This window comes from Pelobates fuscus, chromosome 3 (genome assembly GCF_036172605.1).
Source record: "Pelobates fuscus isolate aPelFus1 chromosome 3, aPelFus1.pri, whole genome shotgun sequence".
Taxonomy (NCBI): Eukaryota; Metazoa; Chordata; class Amphibia; order Anura; family Pelobatidae; genus Pelobates; species Pelobates fuscus.
In genome coordinates, this window is record NC_086319.1 from 101,653,249 (window position 1) to 101,666,725 (window position 13,477).

The 13,477-nt window shown below is 42.1% G+C and overlaps 1 protein-coding gene across 1 annotated transcript; it reads left to right on the forward strand.

Annotated features, from left to right (window-relative positions):
- The first annotated feature begins 1,067 nt into the window (after positions 1-1,067).
- On the forward strand, positions 1,068-2,309 carry GPR151 (G protein-coupled receptor 151). Its single transcript, XM_063446167.1, has one exon. The coding sequence runs from the start codon at positions 1,068-1,070 to the stop codon at positions 2,307-2,309; it is 1,242 nt and encodes a 413-aa protein (XP_063302237.1).
- Positions 2,310-13,477: the final 11,168 nt, after the last annotated feature.

The following is a 13,477-nucleotide window of genomic DNA, read 5'->3' on the forward strand; positions in this document are numbered from 1 at the left end:
GGTACCTTATCACAAATGTGTACAGTGTTGTATATTCCCTGAATTGTCACAAATTGAAAACAGTATTGCAAAATGTAAGCTGAAACAGCAAAGTTATGAAACACATTAGTTGAAGATTTTACTTTTTGCCTATTTTTTCCCCAGTTCATGTTTAAATGCACTACAGTCCTGTGTTTAGTGAATAAACACCACTAAATACGTATACTTTTAGAACATACATGGCTATTGATCACAGTTTGTATTTCCATTAATTCAAAGTAAATTTCAATGTGCCTAAAATGTTTAACTCACATTGAATTAAACATTACAAGTACATATTAATCCAGATGTAGTTTAAAAAAAAACTCCCTTTTCCCTTTCTACAAATCTCCAACACCCGGCCCCTCCTCCTCTCCCCCATACACCCTCTCCCAGCTGCTGGCTGCTGTTTACACTGAGTCTCAGACTCTGATTTAAAAAAAAGCACACATTACATTTGCAGCTCTTATATTAAGAAAAGTTGAAAACCAAAAATGTGACGTTTTGTACAGCAATAAGCAGCTAGCTAGTTTTTAATGAGTCCAGTTGTGTTTCCAAAACCAGATATGCCCATTGTCTAACAATACATACATACTTACATGCATATGTTATATAATATATAAAACACACGAGCTCTCTCTCTCGCCAACTTCCTCTTTAAAGATTACTGTTAACCCCTTCAGGACAAGGATTAAGGCAAATCCTATAATATTCGAAGTATTCCTTCATCTATCTCAGCAGGTTCTGTATGAGCTTTGAAATTATTCTTGAATTCGAAAATCAAAAGCACAGTATTCAATAGCAATGTTATATCGGATCAGCCTGCAGATTATCATAACAAACTAGTTCAGTAAGTTATTTCATACTATGGCAGGATAGCACTGGGAAATAATAAGAAATAGCATTGCTGATATGACAATCAGTAACCAATGTGAGTTAGAATCAAGCTGTCAATCAAGTGGGCAGACGGTATATAAGCTGAAAAGGTTATGCCTGTTGATTGGCCATTCCCAGCCCCAGACTTGTCTCTCTCTCTGCTTGGAGAAAGGATGGAGCAGCCTCCAGCTAATTTCAGCACCATGAACAGCTCCCTCCACAAACAGCCTGTGTACGCAGGGGGTTTAAAGCCTTTAGAAGCCAGCGACTGGACTCTTGTAATCCCTAGCTTGCTGCTGGTGATTTGCTTGATAGGAGTTGCTGGCAATGTGTGTGTGATAGCTATCTTACTGCATAATGCTAGGAAAGCCAAGCCTTCAATGATCCACTCACTAATCCTCAATCTGAGTATATCAGACCTGCTCCTTCTCATGTTCTCGGTCCCATTCAGAGCTGCAGCCTACTTCAGGTCCACCTTGATGACTGGTTGGTTTCTGTGCAGGACAGGAGACTGGTTCACCCATGTCTGCATGTCCTCCAAAAGCATTACCATCGCCGTGGTGGCTAGAGCCTGCTTCATGTATGCCTGCAACCCAGCAAAACAAGTCAACATTAAGCAGAACGCTGTTTGTGGAGTCCTCCTCTCCATCTGGTTGGTATCTGCTCTCCTGCCTCTTCCAGAGTGGATCTTCACCATCACCAAGCCAATTGCTGGGGATATGGCATGTGTTATGGACATCCCTGTGCATGCCCATCAGATGATGGAGATCTTTGTAATCCTGTATCCGATATGTATCTATTGTGCCCCATTTACTATTGCTTTCTTCTACTTTTGGAGAGCGTATGGCCAGTGTAAACGCAGAGGAACCAAAAGTCAAAACTTAAGAAACCAGATCAGATCCAGAAGGCTGACCATAATGTTGCTCAGTGTTACTGTAACTTTTTCCATCCTGTGGATCCCAGAGTGGGTAGCCTGGCTTTGGGTTTGGCACCAGCATCCCCATGGACCTTCTCCACCTCCAGCTTTCCTGGCCGTGGCACAAATCCTTATGTTCTCCCTCTCGTCTATAAACCCACTCCTATTTCTAGTCATGTCTGAGGAGTTCAATGAAGGTTTCAAAGGGGTCTGGAAACATTTAGCTTCCAAAAAATCGGTATCTATGCAGGAAGCTCAAGAGGAGGGGGTTGTCCATTCAGATGTTGACCCAGATGTAGCACCATCACCAGAGCAGGCTGTCAAGAGCAGCTGCATGGAACAATCATGTTCCCAACAAAATTTTGGTAGCCAAGAGAGTAAGGATAATCCAGTCCTACCAGATGTAGAACAGTTTTGGTGTGAGAGAGAATCCCACCCATCTGATCAAGATAATGACCCCATTCCTTGGGAACGTCAGGAAAAAGAGTCAGGAGAGTGATTATAGAAAAAAAAAACTCTTTGGAGCAAAAAAACAAAAACAAAATGTTTACCAAGGAGTCAAAATGTCATGATATAATTTATTTATCTGAGGTCTCTATGTGATTCTGTTCTGTTATCTAAAGGCTTCTGCTCAAGTGTGCTGTTCTAGAGATATGTCCTACTCCTCAACTGGTCTTTTCAAAGTCCTGGTGGAGTAATATTGGTGATATGATGAATTCACCTGCGCTCAAGCAGGGATTGTCCTTACAAAACCACAAGCTACCATAACTTCTTTTAACTTAATTTGGAAAGTAAAGTAGAGCATCTGTGCTTGAATTTTTATTCTGTACTTTATTATTATTTTTAATACATACTTCAGTGCGTTATACTTTTAATTTTAGTGCAGTTTAGTGTTTTTCTTGGGTTCCGTAGTTCCAGTGGCCATGTGAATTCTGCAAACTTAGTTTGATGATTTTTATTAAACTATGTACAATATATCTGGTAATTCTAAACTTGTAAAATAACACGGTCTAATATTCTATAATGTCACTCATATACAAACAGACAAATTCTAGAATTACAAGCCTACATAGGTTTTGTTTGTGTTTATAATTAAAGGTTAGACTATATAAAATGTAGGTTATTTCATGGTTAACAAGAAACTGTTGTTTATTGCTTGCATTTGTTTTCCATTATAAACATCTTTTTATACAGCCATGCAGAATTGCAGTTTGACAAGATTTAATCAATTGGGGTTTATTTATTAAACATCAAGTTGCAGTGAATTAAAAACTGAATTTCAAAATTCAGGCTCGAATAGCCTAGAGTTGATTATACCTGAGATGAAGAATGTCTCTAAACCAGTACTTTTGTCTAAATGCTGCATTTAAGTGTTTTATTGAATACACTGTGGATTTTAGTCATTTGACAGCTGTGTATCACATTCCTATGTTGTAAGCATGGACTGCTGGTATTCCACAAACCGCTTTTACAAGCAGTTAGGGATGTGTCCTTAGATCAGTGATGTTCAAAAAGGTAGATCCCCAGATGTTTTAAAACTACAGCTTTCATGATGCTTTATCATTCTAAAGGCATTCTACATGCATGCAAAGCATCATGGGAGTTGTAGTTCTACAACATCTGGGGTCTACCTTTTTCGGCACTCCTGCCTTAGTTAATGACTACACAAGTAATTCATTGGTCACAATAGGGTTAACAATATAGTGCATTTTCATCTTATTAGTAAGCCAGTCTTTCTCTGTTAAACACATTTATTGGATTGTGGTGGTATTCTTTGGTGTTCAAGAAAATACACAAAACAACAACACATCCATTCACAGCCACATTACAACCTGAAGGGGTTTATTTACTAAACAGTGAATTGCAGTGTGTCTTCAGATTGCAAGCTTCTTTGGGAAGGGCTCTCTTCACCTACAGTTCCTGTATGTCATACATGTATTGTTACAATTAAATGTTTGTCTTGTTTCCTAACGTACAGCACTGCAGAATACGTTGGTGCTATAGAAATAATTGAAAATTAATTTACAAAATTCAGACCCAAATACCTGATTTTTGAATAATTCTCAGACTCAGATATAGTCATCGTCAACTATAATGGCCTTAATGTTGTCATGTATTTTTTTTATTCCCTTCAATTTACTGTAGGGTAAATTTAATGTAGGGTAATAACTGCTTGATCCAAGGATAAATCTGACTGCCATTCTGGGGTCAAGAAGGATTTTTTTTCCTAGCTTGTTGCAAAATTGCAAGTGCTTCAAACTGGTTTTTTTTTTGCCTTTTTTTGGATCAACAGCAAAAAGCATATGTGAGGAAGGCTGAACTTGATGGACGCAAGTCTCTTTTCAGCTATGTAACTATGTAACTATTATGTGAATAAGCCCCGAAGTATTTCAATCTCATAACACAAATGTACACATCCACAAATATCTGATTGGTTTATAAGTGTGAACTGAGGCTGACAAGCTGAACATTTATCAACATTTTAAAATCATGCTTCCCGTTTCAACTATTCAATTACATAGTGTTACATAGTTACCTAGCTGAAAAGAGACATGCATACATCAAGTTCAGCCTTTCTCACATTTGTTTTTGTGCTAGATCCAAAAGAAGGTAAAAACCCCAGTCTGAAGCACTTCAAATTTGGCAGCAAAAATGGATCAAGAAGCTATTGCCCCACTAATTAAAAAAAAAAATATGGCTGTATATAATGTTTTTGCAAATATGTATACAATTGCGGTTTAAACATCTGTACGGACTCTGATAAAACCACCTCTTCATTTGCATTTTTCAATTGCAATACATTTGCAGTGCAAATTAAATTAATACGTATTTCAATGGCTAACGGCAAAAAACATTGCAAAGTTATTCACTAAAGTGAGAATTCAAAAATAATTTCAAATTTAAGGTCAAAATATCCAAACTGGTAAAAAAAATCTGTAAGTCAGCATTCAATACTTACAGTCCTGGTACTGTGGTCTTAAATTAGAACTTCTCTTTGAATTCTTACTTTAAAATATAAACATGCTAGTTTTGATACCAAGCACTTAAAGGGATTCTCCAGTGCCAGGAAAACAAACCTGGCACAAGAGAATCCTGGAGTCCCTCCCCCTCCCTCCCGTCCCCCATCCCATTTCTCTGAAAGGGTTAAAACCCCTTCAGACACTTACCTGAAACCAGCGCCGATGTCCCTCGGCACTGGGTCAGGTTCCGCCGATGTTCCTCCCCCCGATTTCAGCCTGCGGGGGAGACCTAATGCGCATGCACGGCAATGCTTTCCTATGGGGAATATCTGACGCTGGAGGTCCGTGAGGACGTCCAGCGTCAGATAACGGACCAAAAATCCATTTGTATTCCGGAAGCCCTCTAGTGTCCACAGAGGGCAGACTTAGAGCTGTAATGTAAACATTGCAATTCTCTGGAAGCATCACTAAGTCCAAAGGGTCACAGCACCCAGACTACTTCAATACGCTGAAGTGGTCTGGGTGCCTACAGTGTCCCTTTAAAATAAGGACAGAACAGCCTTTGGTGTATTTAAAACGTGTATTAAAAGTTATGTTTGTTGATATATTATGTTTAATCTGTTATAAAAAAATATAGCAGTGATGGGGGTATATTGAACTACATAATTTTATAAAATCTGTGATCTTATAATCTTACAGGGGTTCAGAACAATCACAAGTGGTAAATATTAAATATAAAACATACTGTAAGTGTGAAAGTATAATAGTAATACAAATGCTTTAAAAAAAACTGTTTTTTGTTTTATGTAAAAATCTACTGCTATATTTGGGAGCAAAGATCCCAAGCTGTTTGAATAATTCTTCTTAATGCCAAAAACAGTATTTGCAGTGCTTGTGTACAAACGCAGGTATCTGTAAATAAAATTAATGCAAACGCTGCTCACAGACTATACAAGTTCACAAAGCACTCCTTCTGCTGCCCCCCTTGCGAGTTCCCTTCTCTTTAATGTGGGAAAGTTATAAGCGAGTCCTGTCATCGTAGTCATTCTTGTTGGAAAAGCCTGTTTCCAGAACTAAGTTAAGAATGTGTAGTATATGGGAAGTACATATATTGGCATTTCTTTTCTTTTTTTTTTTCTTTCTTTTTGACAGTGCAGTAATTGGTACATCATTTGGCAAAAATATGGGTAAACATAGGTATATCAGTAATTGACATAAGACAATGTTCGATAACTTGTAAATTCCAGGCATACTGCACTGTTATTTTTTGTAAAATAGCGTAACAACAGATATGAACATAGCAATCAGACAGTTCGGCCTACGTGTCCCCATTACCTATGGTACTGATGTTTGCGTCAGTTATCTGAGGTGGAAGGGGGTCAGTAGGGTACACGACTGGGTCACAAAAGCGAAAAAAAAGAAAAAATAGTAAAAACACAAAAGCAAAGAGGAGATAACTGAAATTGAACGTGTCAGGCATCCCTACCTGTCTGTCTAAATATGTAGTCCAGACTGGTTGGGCTGAACCCAGAGCGGGCATAAGGTGCAGGGTCACTAGCAGCTAATTGACACCTAAGATGGTTTGCTAGGACATACGTCAATAACTTACGTAGGTAATGGGTTGCTCATTCGATTAAGTTGTCCGGTTGCTTGGAATATATATGTATAGCTCAAACTCCCCTGGTTACTAGCATGAAAATTAAGCTTGAGAGGGTTGTATGCATAAAGTAAACGATAATAAAAATACCACAGAAAGAACAAGTGTTATAGGCATGTGTAGAGAAGTCTCCAGTTTAGTGGGGACTTTGCTGGTCAGTGAACCGCTTGGAATCAGCCGATTCCCACGTCTGGGCCGTAGAGACCTCGGGAGTGGGGGTTTAGTAGGGCAGCAGGTGTCTAGCAGTTATAGTGAGTAAATCTAACCGTGGTAGATAGCGTCGTGAGGCGTCCCTGTTGTTGCCTGTGTAGGCTGGTCGGTCGCCTGTCGCAGACATGGAACATACAACGTATTTGGATCGTGTTATGTCGTGTGGGAGGTTAGGTAGGATCAGCGAGCAAATCCTATTGTTGTCGTGTAGAGTCTGTTATGGGTTCCTCAGGAGTAGTCGCCTGGTCGGGCATGCTGCAGGTTGCAAGGGTGTGTGGGAGAGGGCCGGTCTGTACTTGGCTTACATCAGACTGTCGGGTATGTCAGGCCCTCTAATGGCCAATACTCCGTTGTCTCAGGGTAGGCTTGCGTCTAGAGGTGTGTGGAGATGAATGTGTCTGGCGATCCGGTATGTGTGTGTGGTCAATTGTGCGGTAGTGTCTGCAGTCGTGTCCCCTGGTAACTCCTCGAGTGTTGAGTGTCCCTGTCTAGTCGGGTGCGTGAAGAGTGTGCGTGAGTGGGGCATAACTTGTCTCCGCTGGTAGGTGTTTTTTTTTTTTTTAGGGGGTGGTAAAGCCGCTATGTTGCCATTCACTCAGGGCCAATTCTGTCTATGGGTCTCATGTGGATGGGAGGGGCCAGGGCCCTGTTGTGTCACAAGGGGGGGTACCATCTGGTAAGTCCAATTTATACATTACAAGTCCAGGAGTAAATCGGGTTTCCTGTAGGCATTGGGGTGCCTTTCATTCAGCTTCCAAGGATTGTACAGTCTGTGGTAAGTTGCGAGTATTAGGTGGTGACCACGGCATAGGACACAGGGGTTGCGCCTCTCGAGATGAATGCGTTGATGTTCGCCGGGTCCCAGTTATGCTCCGACGTGGTCTGGTGAGGGGGTCCTGTGGGATGCCCAGAGTCCGCAGAAGGTCCGGCGCGTCTTGGATATCGTGGATCAGGTGGGAGTCCGTGCCTTGTAGTATGCTGAGAGTTCTGGGGTTCCGCCATCTGTAGCTGATACCATTTTGTTGGAGCAGAGAGGCAAGTGGCCGTAGCGATCTGCGCCATGCCAGGGTGCCGTTTGACATATCGGCCAAGAAGGTCAGTCCCCTATTTTCGAACTGTAATGGGGTTTTGCCCCTGAGGGCCGTGAGAATCATCGTTTTATAGCTTCCATTTCGGAATGTGACTATAGTGTCTCTCGTGGCTGAAGGCGGCGCCCTGGGTGGTTTAGGGATCCGAAATTGGTCTGCAGGGATGGCGGCTTCGGTCTGTCCCTGAGACAATATAGCCCCCAGTATGCGTCGTATAACGTGCGGCAGTTCGGACTCCTGTATTTCGTCTGGGAGCCCTCTAACTTTTAAGCTTTGCCTCCTCCTGGCATCCTCTTGGGCCGCGAAGCGGCGTTCATATAGCTGATTCTGCCCTTGTAGGTCCTGTACCGCCTTTTGTAAGGACGTTAGTTGCTGTTGGTGGCTCTGTGAGGATGCCTCCAGTGTGCTGATTCGGCCTGTCAGGCCCTGCATTTCTCCCCTTAGGGCTTTGACGTCCGTCAATATATTGGTTTGGAGTTCCGCCAGGAGGGCTTTCAGAACCCCTGTGGTTACTAATTCCGTGTCGGTTCCCTTCTTCTGGGACTTGGTCTTCGATGGTATGGCTGGGGTGGGTGGGTAATTGTCCTCGGCGTCTCCAGAGAGATCATCCGAAAAATCGGAGCGGCCGCCATATTGGTCTCCGTTGGGCCTCGTGCATGCCTCCACATATCGCTGATTGTCAGCCCGGAGGTAGGTCTGTCTGGCCCCGGTTTTTTTTTTTCTTTCCCATTTTGTTTTGGGGGGTCTTTGCAGTCGTTTTTAGAGGAGTAGTGGTTATTTGTTATAGGTAGAATTAGATTTTCGTTGTGTGCTGTCAGCAGCTCTATTTTCCTGCCATTGGCATTTCTTTTAAATCTCATTCTATCTTTAATGGGTTACTGCAACCCTTTTTAATTCCTTCCCTTTTTTTTTAATGAATAATGCCCTGTTAATAATTACATTATTCTTTAGGTCCCTCCTATAACAATTAATATATATAATATAAAAAAAGTTTTTACTTACCTGGAATTCAGCGCCGGATGAAATGATGTCTTTGCAGCTGCGCAAGGTCCAGTCAAAGGGTTCTCATAGATAAGCCTTTGATTTGACCATTTAGCCAGCTCTGAGCAAATGCGTACACTCAGAGCCAGCAAGGGGAAAGTGAGAGGGAGAGAAGAGGGGAAATTGGGAAAACATTTTTTTTTAGTTGATTGGGTAGGTGGGAGGGCTCTGCCTACGAGAGAAAGCTCAAAACATCCATTGCCAGCATTGCTATGAGCACTGATGACAGACATATTTTATGCACAGAATTGACATTTGGCAGTACGGAACATATTTCCAGGCTGCCAAGTCACATGTGTTGGGTTTGTAACTAGCCTTTGGTACACAAATGCCAATATTTCAGCATATGCAGTGTTTTAGGCAGAAAGTAAAAAGGGGTCATGGTGGTTGGAGCAACTCTAACCACCACCAGATTATATACCTGATTAATTAAAGGAAAACTCCAGACTCATAAAGTACTTCAATGTGCTCTCTTTTTCATAGAAATTGTCACTTTTATAATTTAACCTTGCTACAAACTCCTGGCTGTCAGACAACCTATCCTGTTACTTCCTGGTTTCGTTAGCTCAGTGGAGTTAAACGTAAGAGGCAGCAATTGCCCAGCACACCTGTCTTGCAAAGACCAAAGATGGGCTTGCTGCAATTGGCACCCAGTCAGGATCCAAGAAATAGCCATATCATTCCAGTTCAAGCTCTCTCAGCGACACCACAAGAGAGGGGTTGTGTACGGAGAGGCTGAGCATTTAGCAATGTGACAATTACCGTCTCAGGCACAAATTAGCCTAATACAGTGGGACCTCAGTTTACAAACGCCTCAGTTAACATAATTTTCGGTTTACAAATGAAAATCCATTGGAAATAATGCCTCGGTTTACAAAAAAAATTTGCAATACAAAGCAAGTTTCCCCAGGATGCATTGCACCTGGGAGGTTTATAGCACCGCCCCCTGCATGCTGGAGCCTGTGGGTTGCACGTGGCATCGAGTGTGGAGGTGTTGGAGCGGCTTTTGCATCAAGTTTTGGAGCCATTCTGGAAATTGTATATAGTTGTTTTGGGACTTTTTGGTGCATTTCTCAAGCTGTGGAAAGGTAGGGAGCTGAGCTTTGTCGTTTGCATGCCTTTTATTGTGTGTTCTGCATTGTGGGTTGGTTTCCATGCCAGCTCATATTTGACTTTTTTTCTGACCTCCAGAATGGATGAATTGGTTTTCAATGCATTCCTATGGGAAACCGTGTTTCGGTTTACAAATGTTTCGCAATAAGAAAGATCTCGGAGAACGCATTAAATTCGTAAACCGTGGTCCCACTGTATATCTCTTTAGGTAAAGGAAGCCAAAATGAGGTGATGTTTGTAACAAATTTAAATTCTCCTTGCAGAGCTAACAAAAATCCTGACTTAAAGGGGTACTCCACACCTCTAAAGCAATTCAGTTTGCAGGCAGGCAGACAGTCGTCCAGTGCACCTAATTAAAGGGGAAAACATGCATGCCTGTAAACAACGATTTTTATTATAATTTTTTTGTCTGCAGTGGAATATAAATTTTACACCTTTAGGAACCTTGAAAAAAAAAAAGGGAGATCCTAGCCCACAGTTGTTGTCCCTCTTTTTTTTTTTTTTTTTTTAAAAATTCTTTATTTTTCGTTCCGACAGTCAAGCATTGTTACAATAGTGCAGACATAGGCATGTAAATAACCGTACAAGTTTTTGTTTGCATGTAGTACAGAATGTAGAGTAATATTGTTAGTACAGGCATCATTCACATACTATGCACTTTGTGTGCGTGGCCGCCAGAGTTTTTCTTTTGTGTTGGCAAGCAATATATAACTATTTACAGTGGTAGTGTTGTTGAGGAGTGTGCTGTGTCAGGAACTCTCAGGTTGGCTTTGATGAGTATGTTGTGCTGTTGTGGCCCAAGCGTATGCGTGGTGTATTCTGCGCTTGCCTGGTTAGGTCAGGCATTTTGCCCTTCCTGCCTGCTCTGTCCATGCCACCCGTTGTCCCTATTTTTTAATTCATCATATAGCAAACACAAATTGCTCATTAAATAATAAAAATGTACCTTTTTTTTTTTTAATTTCTTCTTTGCTACAAAATCCATGGGATATGATTGTGAGTGCTCACCAAAAAAAAAAGCAGCTTTGTCAATACAAGTAAGCCTAGAGCTTTCTGGGGTGTTTTGTGTGTATACCATAAACTCCTGTATTAAACTGAGCAATTGATTTAAAATGTTTCAAATGATTTCAATTTGTTGGATAAACTCTTAAAATTGTTTTATAAATATATATGTTTTTTTTTTTATTTTTTTTTTTTAATTTTTTATTTTTGTAGTGCATAGACATAACACAAGCAGGCAAGAGGTACCCCAAAGGCATTCCTCCAGCTTTTCCCACGCGAAACAAGCGGGGCATAAGAGTAACATGCACAATTTTATATTTTTAAAACAGGTTTAGGCATACTTTAAATTACGGTCCAACAGTACAAGTAGTTGTAGCATTGTGTTACACGCTGGGCTATACAAGCCTATAAATTGCCTAATGTAATTGCGTTTACAAGTATATTAAATGTTATGTCACATCTATGGCATTGCAGTTTTAAGGATGGTTAACGGTAACATTTGTATTTTGTTAGCTACTGTGCGAGTCTGCAGTTTAATAAAGAATTAAGATGAACCTGACAGGTAACCAGTGGTTTACGGTATGCAATTATATGACATTACTAAACAGGCATGGCACTGAGTAGGCTTGGCTTCGACAGGTCTAGCGTTAAAATAAAAATTTGGTCAGATGCATATATCAAAAGCTTTGTACGAATCAAAATAAAATTGAACTGACTTTAACCTTCTACAGTGTAGCTAATGAACTGTACGTTGCATTAGAGGCTAAATTGGCTATCGAGTTAATTATAAGTCTATCGAGTTAATTATAAAAGGTTAGGTGTTGCACTGGGGTTTTAGTCCTGTATTGCACGACTAGCGGCCGCAGCGGTGGGCCTGTTTGCTGTCATCCGATGCCACTATTATGTTTCAGTAGGTAGTCTTTAGCGCTTGCCGACCCAGTGTCTCCTCTCACCCTGGTGCTGGTCCCACACAAGCGTTGGTTCTTAATCTGGGCCAGTGCTGTCAGGTGCGGTGTGGGAAGGTTCTGATATCTCTGCTGGTTAAGACCTTGCTGCCGGTCGTCTGTACTGGCCTGGTATGCTAAGGATCTCTCTTCCGTAGCGTGTGCCGGGATTCGGACTCTGTTGCTGCGGGCCTTGTGGGTGCCAGTCGTTCGTTGTCTCCCTGGTGTGGATCGTACGTCTGGGTGCTGCCGCGATGCATCGGGGGCGGGGGACCCCTTCTGCCCCGGGGTTGCATGAGGGCTGGTGCGTGTAGGCCACGAGCCTGGAGACCGGTGTGGTCCCAGCTCGACCCTTTCGGGATGTTGCAAGGAGTTTTGCCTGGTTGCTTGGGTCTTCGCTTTGCTTTTCCCCCCTTGTGTGGCCGGCACCTCTGGGGCTTGCCCCTTGTTGCTCTCAGCCCGGGAGGGCTTGTAACGTGAGTGTCGGAAGCTTGGATGTTTGCGCTGCCCTGAAGTGGACCCTCACACACCCTTCCGCCATCGGCTCTGGTAGTAGTATGGGAGATTCGGTGTGGCTTTCCCGCCCGCAGGCGTGCTTCCAGCATGACCCAGAAGCGGTCAAAGATAATAGTAATGGGGTCTTTTGCCTGTTCACCTGTGTGTGAGGCACCAGATTGTTTTCGGAGCTTGTCAGGTGGCATTGGCTGATAATGCTCCGCCATCTTGGGTGTTCCCGTCGCCGCGTGTCTTCGAGAGGTCTTTGTACCTGTCACTTGGTGCTGGGTTCGGGACACTCCCTTTAACGGGGACCGGGATATCCCCCGCCGGTCCATAGGGGGGGGTGCATGTTTCACGCTCTGGTGTTGCTTTCAGCATCTGGCGGGAAGGCGGCCGTCCTTCCCCCGTGCTGTTGCTAGGCCTCATACCGTTGCCGCGGTTCCCGGACGAGACTGGTGTCGAGTTTGGTATCGGCACCTACAGGAGAGCTTCCTCTAGCCGGTAGGCTGATTTGCGGCAGAATTTCAGCGGGTTTTCTCAGGTTTTTCGTCGAGTTTGGGTCAGCTCGGCGGGAGCTCCTGTAAAGTGCGTCCGGTCAGGATGCTTGTCCGGCTCCGCCCCCCTATAAATATATATGTTATATCATTTTAAAAGTTTATCCAAAAAATATATATATTAGACTAGCAATTTGATTGAGTCAAATAATACTATAATAGTATCCCACCTCAATACTTAAAATTATGTTTCATTATTATTATTACATTATATTATGTGTAACTAAGAAAAAAAAAGTGAGGTATTATATACAATACGTATATAACATGACAAGAAATATATATATATATATATATATATATATATATATATATACACATACACCTTGGTGGATTTCGCCACTTTTTGCCCCTCAAATTGAAGCTGTCACATAACACTATCAAATTATACCTCAGAGGCATCCAGCACCACATGTTTTCAGCTTTTCCCCCAACAACCAAGGCTTCCTCAATCCTACCCCATCAAAACCATCCTTAAGGGTCCTACTCCACAACGTAGGTTGCCTATCGACATACAACTGTTCAAGCGTATTTCAGGCTTACTGGATATAGCACCTTTTGAACCACATACAAACTCTGTTATCAAAACAGCAATATACT

What these genes read in the sequence shown, in the direction of transcription:
- GPR151 (XM_063446167.1), top strand. Translation starts at nt 1,068, where the DNA reads ATGGAGCAGCCTCCAGCTAATTTCAGCACCATGAACAGCTCCCTCCAC.